General features: G+C 39.0%; 1 protein-coding gene across 11 annotated transcripts in view; it reads right to left on the reverse strand.

The window, feature by feature from the left end:
• INPP4A (inositol polyphosphate-4-phosphatase type I A) overlaps positions 1 to 16,432 on the reverse strand; it is a 118,476-nt gene that overhangs the window by 28,632 nt on the left and 73,412 nt on the right. For 8 of the 11 annotated variants that reach the window (XM_082278869.1, XM_082278868.1, XM_082278866.1 and 5 more), the window contains 12 exons: positions 15,319 to 15,437; positions 15,088 to 15,204; positions 14,020 to 14,099; positions 12,480 to 12,591; positions 11,450 to 11,540; positions 10,626 to 10,773; positions 7,661 to 7,791; positions 7,216 to 7,320; positions 6,335 to 6,443; positions 4,676 to 4,693; positions 1,985 to 2,168; positions 281 to 499 (listed from right to left, as the gene is read on the reverse strand). In XM_082278869.1, the coding sequence (XP_082134995.1) occupies positions 281 to 499; positions 1,985 to 2,168; positions 4,676 to 4,693; positions 6,335 to 6,443; positions 7,216 to 7,320; positions 7,661 to 7,791; positions 10,626 to 10,773; positions 11,450 to 11,540; positions 12,480 to 12,591; positions 14,020 to 14,099; positions 15,088 to 15,204; positions 15,319 to 15,437 (1,433 nt within the window). The remainder of the gene's footprint in view (positions 1 to 280; positions 500 to 1,984; positions 2,169 to 4,675; positions 4,694 to 6,334; positions 6,444 to 7,215; positions 7,321 to 7,660; positions 7,792 to 10,625; positions 10,774 to 11,449; positions 11,541 to 12,479; positions 12,592 to 14,019; positions 14,100 to 15,087; positions 15,205 to 15,318; positions 15,438 to 16,432) is intronic. The other 3 variants (XM_082278867.1, XM_082278875.1, XM_082278873.1) reach the window with 1 other exon arrangement.

Here is a 16,432-nt window from a genome sequence, read left to right on the forward strand (position 1 = left end):
ATTGTAGTACGGTCAGTTTTTCACTTTAAAAGCTATTTACTTTCTCTTGGACCTCACCTTAAAAATGCTATGCACCTACTGTAACAATTTCCACTGTTTAGGAGACCCAGAAATATTTATTAAAGCCTGCTTGTATTCCCATGCCAAGGAGCAACTGCCAGCAGGATAGAGACAACATCTTTGCTAGCTGACCAATACCTCCTACATACTCATCCTATGCATTACTAAAAAAAGAAAGTAAAAAGAAGAAAGTATTCATCACTCCACTACACAAACATACCCATTCCTCTTCATGCCAGTCCACCTGCAGAGAAGATCGGCTATTTCTTCCTGTCCATCTGGCCACAAGTGTATCTTGGTCATTCCTTAACATCACTTGTTCTCCTTCTCCAGAGGTTGGAGATGCTTTTGAAGCTATATAGTCTGGCCTTGCAGCGTTCAGTCCATGTATTGAATTTGCCAACAGCTTGCAGTCACAGACTGTGACAAGTTGCCGGGTCTAAAAAGCAATAAGGCCTCACATTTTAAAAAGTTTCATTATTTCATACACAATTTACACTGTAGTTTTTCAAGGAAGAAAGAAGTAGTATTCTGTAAAAGAAACTATTGCTTTAAGGCGCCTTTAGAATACCTTTACAGAATGACCTTAAAAAACAGTATAGGATCCCAGAACACAAATGATATATTTCCAAAGTCTGTACTACCATATTAGACTTGCAATTGTTGAAAATTTCACTAAGGAATGTGCAATTCATCTTTATTTGCACTTCATTCTCCATTTGATGAAAGCTTAGAACAATGTGCAGACACATGTGCAGTGCTTGAGCACTGGAATGGGCTCCCCAGGGAAGCGGTGGCAGCACCAAGCCTGACAAAGTTCAAGAAGTGTGTGGACAATGCTCTCGGGCACATGGTGTGAGTCTGGGGGTGCAGGACCAGGATGGTCCTGACTGGTCCCTTCCAACTCACTGTATTCTATGATTACATAATTTTTTTACCCCACACAACAGCTGCCACACCAGAAGGATCAAGCTTCACCCCAATCATCCTGTCCGAAATCAAAACAAGACTTAAGAGGAGGGCTGAAGGTATAACCCACTATCAATGCAATTTGTTCCCTGTCTTATTTAGCCATGCTGTATTATAGGATTTCTGTAAGCCATATGAATATGAAAACTATGTGGCCTATGTGTCTACTAAAAAACCAATAAACAAGACATTAGTATGTTATATATACACATAATCCAGTTGTAGAAAATCCCACAGCTCAGTTATACACTGTACTCATTTAGAATGAGTATTATAATAAATAATACATTTATACGAGGTCACATTATACAAAACTGTATGCATATCCCTTCCACTGGGACAATTTACAGCAAGCTGATTGGCCACTACTGCTGTTTAGAACCTTCTGGCTTCAAGGACAGAAGGGGTCAGTAAAACTGTATTTGGGTTTTTTTCTCCCTCTAAGGTTGTGTTCAGCTGTGGGTCCAGTCTGGTTTTTTTAGCACACATCAAGAAATAACTGGTTTACATCACTATAATTCAAGCAAAGGCTGTGTCACCATTATTCCTTATTTCACCAGTGGAAAAATACAGAATTGTTTCATTAACTCTCACACAGTTGCTGCTGCTTGACAGATGACTCAGAACATTAAAAAATCCCAGGTGATTATGGAGAAAAGGATATAAAAGAAAGTGAAGAATGCACATTACTGCAATATGATGAATAGAGGGAATCAGAGGATATTGCTCTCCACTGCACTTTCAACAGGAGGTGAAGGCAAGAGTGTGGAAAGTAGGAGACAATCTAAATAAAACCAGGAACTTTTGTAGGCTGATACAATTTTTTTTTAGGACTGTGCATGTTACAACACACTACTGAAAAAGGTAAAATAGATGTTTCAAGAAAACCTACTAAAAGCACAGACAGAAAAAAAAATACACTGTGCTTCAGCAGGGAAATGAATTATTCTCCTACCTTATCTGCTAGGATGGCAAGTGTTCTTTCAAGGCCATTAGCTGATCTATCCTTGGCAGCTCTTGAGAGCCTTTCTGCATAGTAACTGACTTGTGTTTTCAGGGTGTTGATTTGTGCAATAATTTCCTTTGCTCTAACGATGTCCTGTGGGATGTATATTATAGACTGGGAACTTGTTGAAGTGCTGAAAAAGAAAGACTGATTTTAGGGGGGAAATTGATCTAGAGGTACACACATTACAGTGGCATGCTGGGCAATTAATGTCAGACAACAAAAATTTACCTAAACTAGTGATCAACAGTGAAAGTCCAGTGGGCAATTGCACAGCAGGAACATGATCCTAGAGACTTCTCTGCCTTTACTGAAAGCATTCAGATGCAGATTTACTAATCCCTAATACCAAGGGGCTGTGGGCAGAGTTTGTACACCAGAGGGACAGTTTTGCTGAGGAGAACGTGGGTGACAGATTTTGCCATCAGATACAGACCCACTGTTTGCAGAGACATCTTGCTCCATTCTCCCTCTCCTTACAACACAGATACTTCACTGAGGCCTTCACTGAGGCCGGGTTTACAAACATGCTTTATCACATATCTACTAACACCATGAAAAGAAAATCTGTGCTCCTTCTAACAGTGAAATGCCACCCAGATCCATAATACAAACACTGCGGTATTAACAAAAAAGTCCTTTTGCTAGTATATAATTTCCTCTATTGCAGACCAGGATCAAGTTACACCAGCACAAGCAATTTTGTGATAGGTAAAAAACCAACACACATCTTCAGGCTAATCCAAGGACACTGTCCTTTGTGTAGTGTCTGTTCACACACACTTAATTTACTAAACTAGGGACAAACCTATCTTTATATGGGGATAATGCAGCTACACTAAGACGGCTTATTAGACAGTGGAGAATAGTTTATGCCCTTTTAAGTTTAACTGTCTGCAGAAGTTGCTTTTCCAATCCTCAACAGATGCTCTACAACTGCTGGAAAGAGAACAGCACTTCCAAAGGCTGATTTAATCCCACCTGAAAAAGTCATTCCCAAAAGCTGCCTTTTAGCTTAGAAAGTTACTCAAAGCTGAAGCTGTGCTCTTATTAAGTATGAACTATTTGGAACCAACTGACCACTACTCCCTTTGTCAGGCAAAATGCTGGGGTTTTCCTTCCCAGTAGGAAAGGTACCCAAAAACCAGGCCTTTACATCATCTCCAGCTGTGACAAGTATGATTCATGACATGGCATCAAGCATGAGGTGACACCAATTGTGTATTATCTTAATTTTATTTTTTTTTTTTTTACAGTCATGAATGGCTTCAGCATAGTAACAGCACAGAAGAACCTACTGTTTGCACCAATCTCAGCACTGTTAAATGGAGGCAGCCATGCTAAGAAGCTACATGGAGAGGAGTTTCTTTTCCAGGCACAGATACCACAGATCACAACCTCCAAGGAGTGTGAACTCCTCTGCTACCCTTAGAGCAATGCTGTTAATTTCTGCAACGTATCTGTGAGGTAGGACAGGAGGGTTGCGTGGGGCACACTTTAAAATCATGCCACAATTCCAATTCTTGTCCCTTAAAGGATATTAAGGCAAGGCAGAAGCTTAATGCCAGTATCTGCCTGAGCTCCATTACAAAGGAAAGATGAGGGATTTGTTTTGAAAGGACGTAACTCAGAACTGATTCTTGAAAGAGTTTCCCTGTTTGTGCTCTGGTCGCCCACCCAAGTGGGGCAGAGAACAACCACTCCCCAGTACTGCTATGCCATGCAGCAAATTAATCTCAGCTTTTAGGACTTTCCCTGTACTTGATTTGTGCTTTCTAGTGACTGGTGATCTTAGTGACAATTCCTCTGAGCAATTTCTTTCCACGACAGTGTGGTTAACATGCATAAAGACATATTTGGCAGAAAAGGCCATGCAGCATATTGAGATTTGATTTAGAATTATTATATTTTTAATCATAAACATTTGCTAGGATGATTGGGGGAAAAAATTTATGGTGTGAAGTTCACATATACTTACTTTCCAACCTGCAATTGCTTTTTCAAATGAACAGCTCTCATTGTATTATAACAGCAAACTGTAACACAGACTTAAATTCTCAGTGAATTAGGGGTTCAACCTTAATAAGAGTAATTTAGAGCAGAACTTCTGCATTTTTGAACCATCCAGTAATGTCTGCTTTTGATAGCACTGAACACCACAACATGAGAAAAAATAAACAACAGTTATGTGAAAATGTTTTAAATAAAGACATGGATTACAAAAATATAAACCATGCCCAATCTATCACTATTAAGATTTAAAAATACATAGAATTATCTTAATTATCTTCCGTCACTGGCATCACATCTCATTCCAGATAGTTTTCACTGGAAATAACAAAGGAAAAGATATAAAATCCCTGTCTTCTGATTTTCAGTTTTTTAACTTATGATCAGAGAGAGCCAGGAAACTAGCTGTTCATTGCAAACAAACATTGCAGATGAAATGAAATTCATTCACACATCATGTTCTACAAAGCAGCTACAATTACTTAGAGCACAATTAGGGATGCCATGATGCTTGACATTAAAAAGCCCTGCACACTTTAAAACACACCAGATCTTTGCCAAAGAAAAGAAAAATAAAACAACCCAGAGAACAGAAACCCTCTGTAGAACCCTCAGAAACAGAAAACTCACCAACACTCCTCATAACTGCTAAAAAAACAAAAAACCAAAATAAAATTAGCAGATTGTTAGCAAATACCAAAAGCAGAAACAAAACAAAGTATGTTTGGGGAAATAACTTATTTGAGTCATTTTTTCAACAAGGTGGGTACATGAACTTGGAAGCAAAAACCCACAGATTGCCAGATGACCATGGGTTGATCTGGGGAAATGCTGTGAATGCACCAAGCACAGTTATGCCAAAGAAAGGAGAAGGAACTGAATGTAACAATGAAACTGAGGAGATGGATCTCAGTTCTACTACACTGTTTTTTTTGATAACATAGAAGTACTTAAAATGAAAGTTGTTCTTCAAATGTTGAACCTGCAGTTTTCATGGACCCAGAAGGAACAGTTCTGAAAAGCTTAGAGGAAAAGTACTGGATAGAAATCAAACTCTCCAATCAACTTAATTATTGGGTGAGGGGAAAAATAACAAATCCACATGGGAAATTAGCTATTGCAGAAGTAAGGACCACTTCAGTGGCTACTCTGACAGAAGGAGGCTATTTCAAAAAGCCATAGTAGTATCAAAAGAACAGAAAGGGTGAGCCTGGCATACCAGTGTTCCCAGGTTTACATTTTCCTTTATGCCTATCCTAGTGCACTCTCTAAGACTGAATAATTACACCAGGTATTTTTGCAGCAATTTTGTATCAGTACATATCTGACTGACATTCACAGGATGCTGCTATTCATTTCTCTACTGCCAAAATTAATTCTGCAGTTGGTTCCCACGTCATTCCCTCCTCTCTATCAGCTCCAAATCCTACTAGTCCTTTCTTTGGAAGGGCACTGTCAAGGTCTCCTTTCCCCTGACTACGACTCCTTGTCCTGCTGCTCTTGTTTTCTCTCCAATGCTCCATACAGCAGCAGAAGCAATGCGGACCCTGCAGCACTCTGGTTCCTCTGGGAGCTGGAGTGGGTGCCATGTTAGCGGATGTGACCTTCCCAACTTCTGCACCTTCCTCTAGCTCACACAGTTACACTTCTACAGAGGTCACTAGGCAGTCCCTGAAGACAAAACATGGGGGTCAGGTATCCCATCTATACAGCAGAGGCCAGATTCAGAAGCCTAAACTATGCATAAACTTTAGGCAATGCAGGAAGACCTCCAGCAATAGTTTCAGGACTAAAACCATTCTGTCAAGAAGGAATTTACCGATCAGGTACAGCAGGTTTCTACTAAAGAGAGCTCAGCAACAGGACCTTGAAGCTATGAGAGGGGTGAAAGTCTCCTGACAATAATGGGTTGAAAGCATGATGTAGTGCAGCTGAGGAGGTTCAGCAGACAAATGTTCTGACCCACAAATAGGCAGAACCCAAACCCAGCACCTAAAATAACTAAATTAAATGAATCAACAAGCATTCAGAAAAATTGAAGTTTTCATAAAAAGGCTCTTAGAAAGCGCCCATCACTAAACAAATAAATACAGTAATATAAGGAGGAAACTTATTTCCCTTCCTTTCCTTGGAAAAAAAACCCCACAGAAAAATCTTCAATACAAAATATTGTATAGTAGTACTATTGAATGAAATAAAAACATAGAATGGAGTGATTTTCCAAATAACTGAGCATGGACCAGGAAAAAAAGGCACAATAACAGCTGACACAATAGCATTTCTACTTACTGTTTCTTTGCCTCTTCAAATTTATGCAGCTTTTTCCTCAAGCCACCTGATTTAAAGCCTTGACAATGAGCTGCTGGTGCTCCTATGGTGACTATGTCGTAGTTCTGATCTGGGATGGACAAAAAGGACTTACAAATGAAAACTTGTCATCTTTAATGTGGGCAAACAATTGTGTAAGTTCAAAAACTTTTCTGAAAGTAATTTTTGAAAAACTTTGCTGGTGTTTTGAAAGACATGGAAAACTGAGTTGTTCTAGAGGCCCTGGAAATCCATCAAGTACTTTTTGAGGTGAAAGACCCATACATGAATGCAGGTCCTCTGTTTCTTAATCTATTGAAAGTGAAAAAGAAGTCTTGAACACTGGTCTTTATACAAAGCCTGACATTATTGGAATCCCTCACATGGACACAAGTGTGTCATGGGGAATTACTGTTAAAAGAAAGGAAAACCCAGGTTATTTATGAAGAAACAAGCTTGATGTGAACAAATGTTACTTTGCATTACTGTACATGATGATTCCAGAGAAAAAGCACACAAGCTTCATCAGAAACAACAGTCAGAACCTTTGTTATTCTGCTGCAATACAAAATGTCTGGAAGGGACACAGCAACTTAACCCAACCCTAGTACAAAGGCTAACTTGTGCCACCTAGAATTCCGTTAACTCCAGAACCTAGTTTTGCCACCTGTAGAACAGCAGTAATTATACTTACATCTCTTCTTTCGCAAAGAGATTTGGAATCTGAGAATAGAAGGTGCTATAAAAATGCCAAGTAGCACTACTAAAGTAATTTGTAGAAACTTGGCTGTATGGTTGAGGATGGAAATTTTAAAAAATGGAGAGAAAAGTAGTAAGATGAGCAAAGAAAGGGAAACAGATACCTGATCCTCCATCATCCTGGACTCTCATCCTCTGTATATGTAAATTTGTAGGAACGAATTCCAATTTTTTATCAGCTTTCAAGCTACTGGCTTTAAATGAAGGACCTGAGAAATGCAAGACAAAAGTAAGCATAAAACCCTTCTCCTTGTGCCTATACTAAAACATTTGCTATGTGCTGAAAGTAAAGCAGAGAAAATTAAAAAAAAAACGAAACAAAATCTCTCTGTTACTGTTCACACTTGTCCTCTACTTTCAGAGTAAGATAAGAGAATGAATAGAGAAGGTAAATATTCCCATGTAATTAGCAAACTCACAATAAATATTAATAAAGACAAGAAATATAATAGCATTTTTTACTCATCATAAAACATTCTGGGTGCCCAATTTCAGAGAAGCACTAATAATAAGGCAGAGAAGAATCACATTTTTATCAAAAAAAATCACCTTTATACTGGTGCAGGTCAGTTAGATTTTCCTGGTAAGTTAAAATAATCGTTTGGTACTGTGTAACTATTTGTCGACGAAGGCTTTCCCAACAAGGAGACAGTTCTCCCAACTCTTCTAGTTCACAAACCCTGGGGCAAAAAAAGAGAAAACAGGGGGGAAAGACAGGTGTTTATATCCATAGTCCACTTGACCAAGAATGGCTTTCACATTGCAGCAATGGAGCACCATCCTCAGCTGACACATTCTCAACATACGGTGGTCTGAGCTACTCACCAGACTGGAAATGCTTCCAAACACATACCAAAGCACAGCCCAGAGCACAGGTTGAGCTCTAGTCCGAGATACATTGCTTCCTCACAGGCAGAATACACTGTGCTCCCCCCAGGAGCCTCAGGTGTTGGTCAAAAGCAGAGCTTCCCACCTTTCTGCAGCTCTCAAGCTATATGAGGATTTGTAAATGATGGGAACTGTCATCATGTCAGGTGACTCGGGACAATGGGAACCTTGTAAAGACACCTTACTGAATTGTGGTGGCTCTTTAAATAAGAACTATGACACAGATTAGGTGGGATATTAACACCTATCTGATGTTAGGTACAAGGATTCAATTCACCGGTAAGGTACGTACACAACAGTTTGCAAGGCCAGGGAAAGCCTAAGAAGCATAAGCATTAATAAGGGTTTGGAGACTGAAGATGAGCCAACAAAACCTTCATCTGAGATCCAGGATTTTGGGCACTCAGGGTAGAATAAAGGATGACTGGATATCCCCAAATACAAACAGGAGAACCCCTGGCTTTCCCCTTGTACCCTGACTGCCAGGTTTCCAGTCACACATGGCAATCCTGTGTTACATACTGTTTCCCAGCAGTGCTGGTGAGAAAACACTCATGTCACGTTTGTATTACTGTCTTCTTGGATTAATACATTATTCGGAATAAAGAAAGAAGGGTAAAAAATAAACAAGTCAACACCAGACACAATTCAACAGCACATTGTCCCAGGAAGGTAGAATAATCATCTGTCAAAAGGATCCAGCAGTTCTATTTGCAGTTCTCTCAATATCTCTAATTTGATCGTTTTAACCAATTGTGTATGTGTAATTTAAGACATCATTTCACAGAGCAATTCCCACTCCACGGTACTTAGGATATTATCAAAAAGAACTAAATTTCCAAGAAAAACATCAGATTGATTTGCCAACAGGCAACAGCATATAGTATATGTATTAGTGACCTGGATAAAGACACTCCCAGTTTCATCTTGAAACATGCTTTCTCCGTAAGATGCTATTATGATTACCTTGTCAAACTCCCTGCTCCAAACCAGCCATGCACCTGAACCCTGGTCTTCCTGAAATAAATTCACAGCTTAACACTTCAAGTTTACTTGTTTGTCCCACAGAGCCAAGACAGCAAGGAATATGTATGCCATAAATAATGAGGCAGTCAAAATATCACACCCCTCAGTTACATGTTTCCTTTCAAAGGGCTCTGGCCCAGAGGAGTTTTATCTAAGAGACAGCAGTTGTGATTATCCAAGGACATTTTAAAAGTCACCAGGATGTGAAGACAGAAGCAGCTGTGCTTTTGTAGCTGTCTGTCATTCCTCTGGGCTGCAGCACTGAGAATGGAGAACAGAGAGCTTGGTCAAATCTGAGTGACTCTGAATACAAAGTGTGATTGTGCACGTTACTGAGGGTCACCTCAACAGAACAGAGACAAGGCAGCCTTTCCCAGTAATTACACAAAGGCCTATTTACCTTTGAGCCACACCACCCAGTGTACATACACAAGGTCATATTAATAATCACCTGGGCTGTTATTAACCTGTACCTGTTTACAACAGGCATCCACTGATCTCTGCATGATTTTAGCAAGAGCCTCTGAACAGTCACATTTCAAGGCTAAGCCTCCAACTTCACTGAATCTTACAGATCTTACAGAAAGACACATCTTTTCCCTCATTCACCCTAAATTCTCCTATCTTCAAGTCCTTAGACTACATCCATCATACATGGAACCTAATGGATAAGCTTGCCAACTCTTTATTATTATGGTTGTACCTCATAATGAATAGGTGCTTTTAAACCTACTGTGAGAAAGCTGTAGAGAAACAAAGACAAAAAATAAAAAATAAATAACCCTTGACTAATGTGCAATGGCATATCCCTAGCCTGCTCCATCAAGGTTGTAGCAGGACACCTGAACAAGATACAGCATTCAATCTCTAGAATCTAAGTGCACATCACTAAAAACATAACATCAGAAAAAAGAATCAATGTGAAGTTGAGAATCTCAATTAGTTTTCCCATGCATTACAAGAAGTCTGCCATCTTCCTGTGAGAATTTATCATTTTCACAAAATATGAAAATGAATGGATTAACCCATGATTTTATTCCACAATATCCCAAAGGAACTGAAATGTCCTAATATACAATAGTAAGAGCATTAGTTAGTTTTACTTTTAATTAAGGTCAGATTTAGTTAAAGTCTATAGGATTGAATTCAAACAGAGTCAAAATAAAATAAAAGCCCAATACTCAAAAAACACAGCTAAAATTCTTTAACATTCCAATCTTGGCCTTTATAAAGAATACATAAACCATTAGATTGGCAAAACACAGCCTACAAATGTAGGGAAGAAACACTCATAAAGGAGTATGTTGCCTGGAAGAGAGTTAATTGCTTCAGAAAGAAGCAAATTCATAACAAACCTACAAATTGCTTAACAGATTTCCTTCTCCCTCCCACCTTCTAAAATGAGACAATGTCATTACTGTACTACAGCATTTTACTTGCTTTTATTCTGCTTTGTTTTCCATTCAAAACCACTCTTCTGACTCTCAAAGCCATTTCTGAGTAGTCAGTGCATTAACACAAATATATTCATTCCTTTGTAACTCAGTAACAGCCACATCACTGCTGTACTACTGCACATGTAAACCATCCCAAAACTCACCTTGCTGCATCTTCTTCTAGAAGCAGCTTCACAAATTGTCTGGGGATGTGCAGTGACAGGATGCTCTCTGCCATCTGCTCCAAGATTCTCAAGTGGTTTCCATCAGTGGTTGGGAAACGATACATTCGGCAAATGGCACCACCAAACACTAGAGAATAAAAACTATATTATTTAAGACTAGGGTTTGATTTAAAAGTATACAAAGTATCTTCTTTCTTAAAGTGAATGGCTTCAGTTCATTAACATGCTGAAACACCCTGCTGTAAAGATCTGGTTTAACCAGGCATCAGTCTTCCTTTTCCAAGCATGGTCATTCTGCAAGGACCATTCTTCAAGTGTTTGTGGGAAACAACTCCGCCCCAAATCACTTAAAACGCTACTAAGGAAATTAAATGGAATACATATTTAACTTTTAAAACGCTTTTTCTTTTCTTTTTTTTATTTGTCTATGTACCGTGCATTTTCCTCTCATGCAATCTTTTCCTGGAAAACTAACCTTTCTGCAAGATTCTTTTTTTAAAGCAACTTGTCCCTCTCCTCAGCCTGCAACAATTGCTTAGGAACAGACCATTAAATTGCATAGAAAATGTTACATTACAGTCAACTTAATGGCAAAAGTTTGCTTCTGCTGTTTTTACAATACAAAATAGTGCATATGATAAAATGATTTATTCTGGTATAACCCTCAAAGGACTGCTCAGTCAGCAGCCTGTCCCTATTCAAGTGAAACATCTGCTGAAATGCCCTGGGGCCACAGGCACACAGGGAGAGATTAGCTTTTATTGATGCCTAAAGCTTACTTGTTACAGCCCAGGACAGCTTACCAGATTTCAGCAGTGCATCCTTCCGCAATGAAGCATATTTGGATCTGATTCCTAAAGATTCTGTTAAACTTTCATCAACTGGCAACACAGTCTGAACAAAAACAAAAAAAACCAGAAACAGTAAAGAATGAAACCTCAGTGCCCGAGCAATATGCAGTGATGACCTATCACACAGACTTCAAAGAAATATTCAACTCAACACATGCTTTAAATAAATATTTCAAATATTTTTACTGTGGACAAAAAGTATTGCAGGCTGAAATAATAAATCCTAAGCATTTCTATTAACTTCTACTGCACAGTTCAAAATGTCACAAAAATTTTCACCCAGCCTGTCAATTACTTATGTTAGCACAGTTCCAGAGTCCTTAAAGGTACTGCATCAATAGGCATGAACAGATCTGGAGGATAAAAAGGGATTCTAATGCACACTGTGAATCTAATACACACATAAAAGTGCAATGATCACCAAGATATTCAAAACATAAGGCTTACAGAATTAAATATGTCTAGGCTGACAAAGTGCTGCAAACATCTGCTCTCAAACAATTATTTGGGGATCAGGGAAAAAAAAATCCAGTAGTAAAGTAACCTCTTCAGTTTTACTAAAATTCTGGGAATTCCCTAGCAACCTCATCACAGGTTTGCTTAATAGCACTTTCCAATTCACAGTGTGAAATGAAATACCACATCTCTCTGAAACTGGTTATCCATGCACAATGTACACCAATGACTAGTATCAGAAGCCTCTTCCAATGAAGAACATGACTACTTGATACTAAAGCTTAATCACTTGATATTAAAACTTTTCCCAAGAATTTTAACCCCACACATGAGCACCAAGAGCTCTACAAAACTCAAAATGGCTTCATCACCATTAGGCTGCTCCTCCTTACAGCATTTTGAAAATGTAAAGCACTACTAAATATCAAGATGGACAGGAAAGTTGCCCGCAGATGTCAACCTAGCTTGTTTTAATGCTGGCAATAAGTCTGCACCCTTCTAAATTTGATATAATGTTCATACTCACCCTTCCATTAATTGTATCAGGTGACCTTGTGACTGGAGGCCTTTGGTCAGATTTTTCCTCCATCTGCCATCCAATAACTGTGATGTTACCTACACGGTCACTTTCAGCCGACCTGCAACAAATACTCTGCGTTGAGATTTTTTTGGAGGAGGACCTGTTCATCAACAAGGAAACACTTATAAAAGGCTATTGATCTTCAAACTTAAAGAACATTTTAAATAGGAAGCTTTTCAACTTCATTTGGAATAATTTTATTACAGTTTAGTCCAACAGGAGAACATTCCCCTTATTCTGTAGGGATGCTGTACGGAATTGAAGGCAGCCTAAAACCACACATTGTTTCCATGCTTCTGTAAAACCAGAAAGAGTCCACATTTTACAATTAGGCAAAAGCAACTTACATTGTGAACATTACTGGGGGAGATATTTGAATGTACATGCACATGTGTGTGGGCTGCCTGTGCATTTCAGTGTCTGAAACCAAACTTTTAACTCTCATTGGGGCAGTTTAACTCCAACTGGTACAGTTGCAACTAGCAGATTTTGATAATATGTGGACCAAGCAGAAGTACCACCAAATCTTCTCAACAGAGAAGTCAGTCAAGGTCACCAGTTATCAAGGTGATCACACCTTGTGTTTCTGCAGACAGACTATTTAGATTGGGAAAACTGGGGACCTGACATTCCATAAAGAAAAACTGATGCTAAAAGGAAGGATCCTGAAAAGAAGTGGTCTAGAAAAGAAGAAGATCAACACTTTCAATGGAGGTAAGACCCCTGAGGCAGAGAAAAATCCTGGACATAAGGGAGTTGTGTGCAATTACAAGAGATCTTCAGGAATCTGGGCACCAGCACCTGAGACAGGACACGAACAGCTGGGCAGCTGCAAAGCAGGAACTAACACAACTTTCTACCCCACCTTCCCAGAGCAGCAGCCATCTCCCTGCTGGGGAGGGAAGCCAGCACCGTATGCACACATGACAGAAAGGGTAGCAAATAAAGTGAGTGAGTCAGAGACAGAGAAAAGTAGGGCAAAAGCCACTCTCCTGCTGGGTTTAAAATACACACAGGTACCCAGATCTATCATGAGTGTCATTTATTCTGTCTCATCCATGACACAGTAATTTTGGCAGAGACATCATGTTATTATTTTAAGATGGAGTCTACATGGTATTTTAAGATAGCTGTTTACATGTAAAAATACGCTGAGACAACTAAGACAAAAAAAAAAGTTGCTGGAACAGGCTGCTGGGGAGGCAAAAGAAATATGCACACAGGGTGACAACAAGAAAAGGTTTAAAAATCATAGAGCATACTTATAGACAGTGCTCTGTCCTCAGCTTACATATAGTTAAAGGTTACATGACGATGAGAAGAAACACATGTATTAACACACTTTGATAACCAGAATATACTTGATACCAAAACAAGAGAGTTTAATTAAGTCCATTTTCAACTTAGTCATGAAATAAGAGGTTTTCATCACATCTTAAGCATGTTTTGAAGAACTAACACTTAAATGAAGGAAAATATTACAAACCTTAGTGTTATGTGCAATCTGTGGTACTTCTCCTGAAGAAGATCCTTTACAGTGAACGTCCCAGAACCCAACAAATACATCTGAAAGAAAATTCACCTTTACAGTGAGCAAAGGCTCTGACCACAGCATTGAAGTCTAAAATATAATTATTATGCATAAAAGTCCAAGAGCAAAAGCATAACTAAATATGCCATACATAACTAATTAAAACCTCTTAAAATTTAATATATTTGGTAATCTATAATTTTTTTTTTTCTGGAGGACATATGCATTTTTGTTTCTCTAGGATATGAGTGGAGGCACATCAGTATATATGAGCTTAGGCCAAGCAATACAGGAACATTGGAAGCAATGACTGAACAGGGCTGACACTGGATCCTTGACCCAAACTTGTCTCCTCCTGAAGAACTTACCTCCTCTGGAGGTATTCATTTTTCCCTAGAGCTTCCCTATGAAGCACTGAAGAGAGAGGGATAGCTCTGCTGCCCCTGAGGGACCCATGGAAGAGAAGACACATGGGGCCTGTAACAGTATTCTGGACAACAGTCTGAGAATAAATGGCCTGTATTGCCAACAGATCCAAGTAGCAACATGGGAGCACTGACACTGAAATTTTTTTCAGTACAGGAACAAGCCATACACCTGAACAAAATCTAATGTATCAGGGCAGGGTGATTTCTGAAATCTAGCTGCTCTGTTCCAAAGGACAGTTTCATTATGGCATTTTGGCACAGGCTAGAAGCCTTGGTTAGGGGTGCTGAATCCTATTCATGACTTAGTTCACTAAAGATGTCCACAATATAAGAGCACAAGTGACAGGACCTTTTTAATTTAAATCCATGGTTTCCAAACTTGCTGCAGACAAGCCTTATTTGAGAAAACTGGCAATGCTTCTCACTCTGCCAAATCAATCTCATTTGATCCTCCTTTCCTACCCATCTTGTTTTCTGTATAATCAGTACTGCTATCCCTTTGTTTTCTTCCGCAGAAGTTACTAATTTTATCCCTTTGCCTCTCATTTCCTTGCTCCACACTGACTAGGCAGGCAACAGAATAAAGAAAACTTACTGTTCCCTGAGATCTGTCTTTGACATCATACACGGAGAGTTTGATTTGTGTCATTTGATTGATAAGAGAGTCTTGGAAAAAGGCAATGCTGCTTAGAAAGATAGGATTACTCGTTCCCTGTAATCATAAACAAAAAGCCAAAAGTTAATGTAAGGTGATATTTGTTAGGAAGAAATGATTTCTGTGCTACCTTCAATTTTAAATCTAATCTAGAAGTACCTCAGCACTTACCTCAATAATTTCTGTCTGTGCATGCTTCGTCCAGAATGCCTGGGGAGGTGTAGTTACACTCACTGCTACAAAACTATTTGGTTTTCGATCTAGCGATGGAGTTAGCAGCTCACTGCAAGCTTTAGGTATGCAACAGATAAATAAATTTAGATTCAGGATCTTTTTCACATTGCTGTAAGACTCCACATTTTTATAAAACTACATTATATACTCTGAGCAATCAAGCCACAAAGGGCTTAAAATTCATTCTACCACCACACCGTAAAAGCAGACATGACTCACCTTTGTGCATGCAAACAGTAAACATGCAATCAGATCAGTCTGGCTCCAAGCTCTAGAGCTGCAATTTAAACTTGTTCTCTTCTAATACATGCCTATCCACTCCCTGGCAAGCTCGTTCTAACAGCCTACATGCATAGGTTTTCCCCTGGGAATCTCACGAGCGTGGCTGCATTTGATTCGAAGTCACGCTCCATTAAGCCCATTATCAAACGGCATTTGCCCAGGGAGAACCAACAGAAGCACCTGAACACTGATCAAGCAGCAAACACTACTGAGGAAAACCAGCTTGTAATTGTAAAATGACAGCAATTTATTTCCTCTGAAATGTTACTGTGAGTTTAATTGCTGGGAAAGGACTGTGGTGAGTAGGAAACAACTTTCAAAAATTTCAGTGAGTGACTCTACACAACTACATTAAACTTCAGAGCCAAATTCAATCTAGATAGATACAGTTAACCACAGTGTGGTCCAACTCTGCTTCAGCTATGTGCAGGAAGTTAATTCTGAAATTTACCTAAACAGCTCTGTAATTCTAGATATTTTTGATTTATCTGAAAATAATTGAAGTACCTCATTCAGCTCTGAGAGTGCTTGTTAAGATTATTATTCATAATGCAATTACACACATCTACAGAAATTTTCTAACTTTTCATTAGCACACTGTTATGAGCATAACCTTCCAAATAGTAGTCCATTATTAAGCCAAGAAAACCATCCTGCAGTTGAAAATGTGGACTGAATTTTCATGAAGAAAATATTTTTCACTTGTTCTTCAAGTGAGGTGAGTCAATGCACAAGCTTCTTGTCCAAATTCAACCATCTCAGGATTCAG

Source organism: Coloeus monedula (assembly GCF_965178545.1).
Source record: "Coloeus monedula genome assembly, chromosome: 3".
Taxonomy (NCBI): Eukaryota; Metazoa; Chordata; class Aves; order Passeriformes; family Corvidae; genus Coloeus; species Coloeus monedula.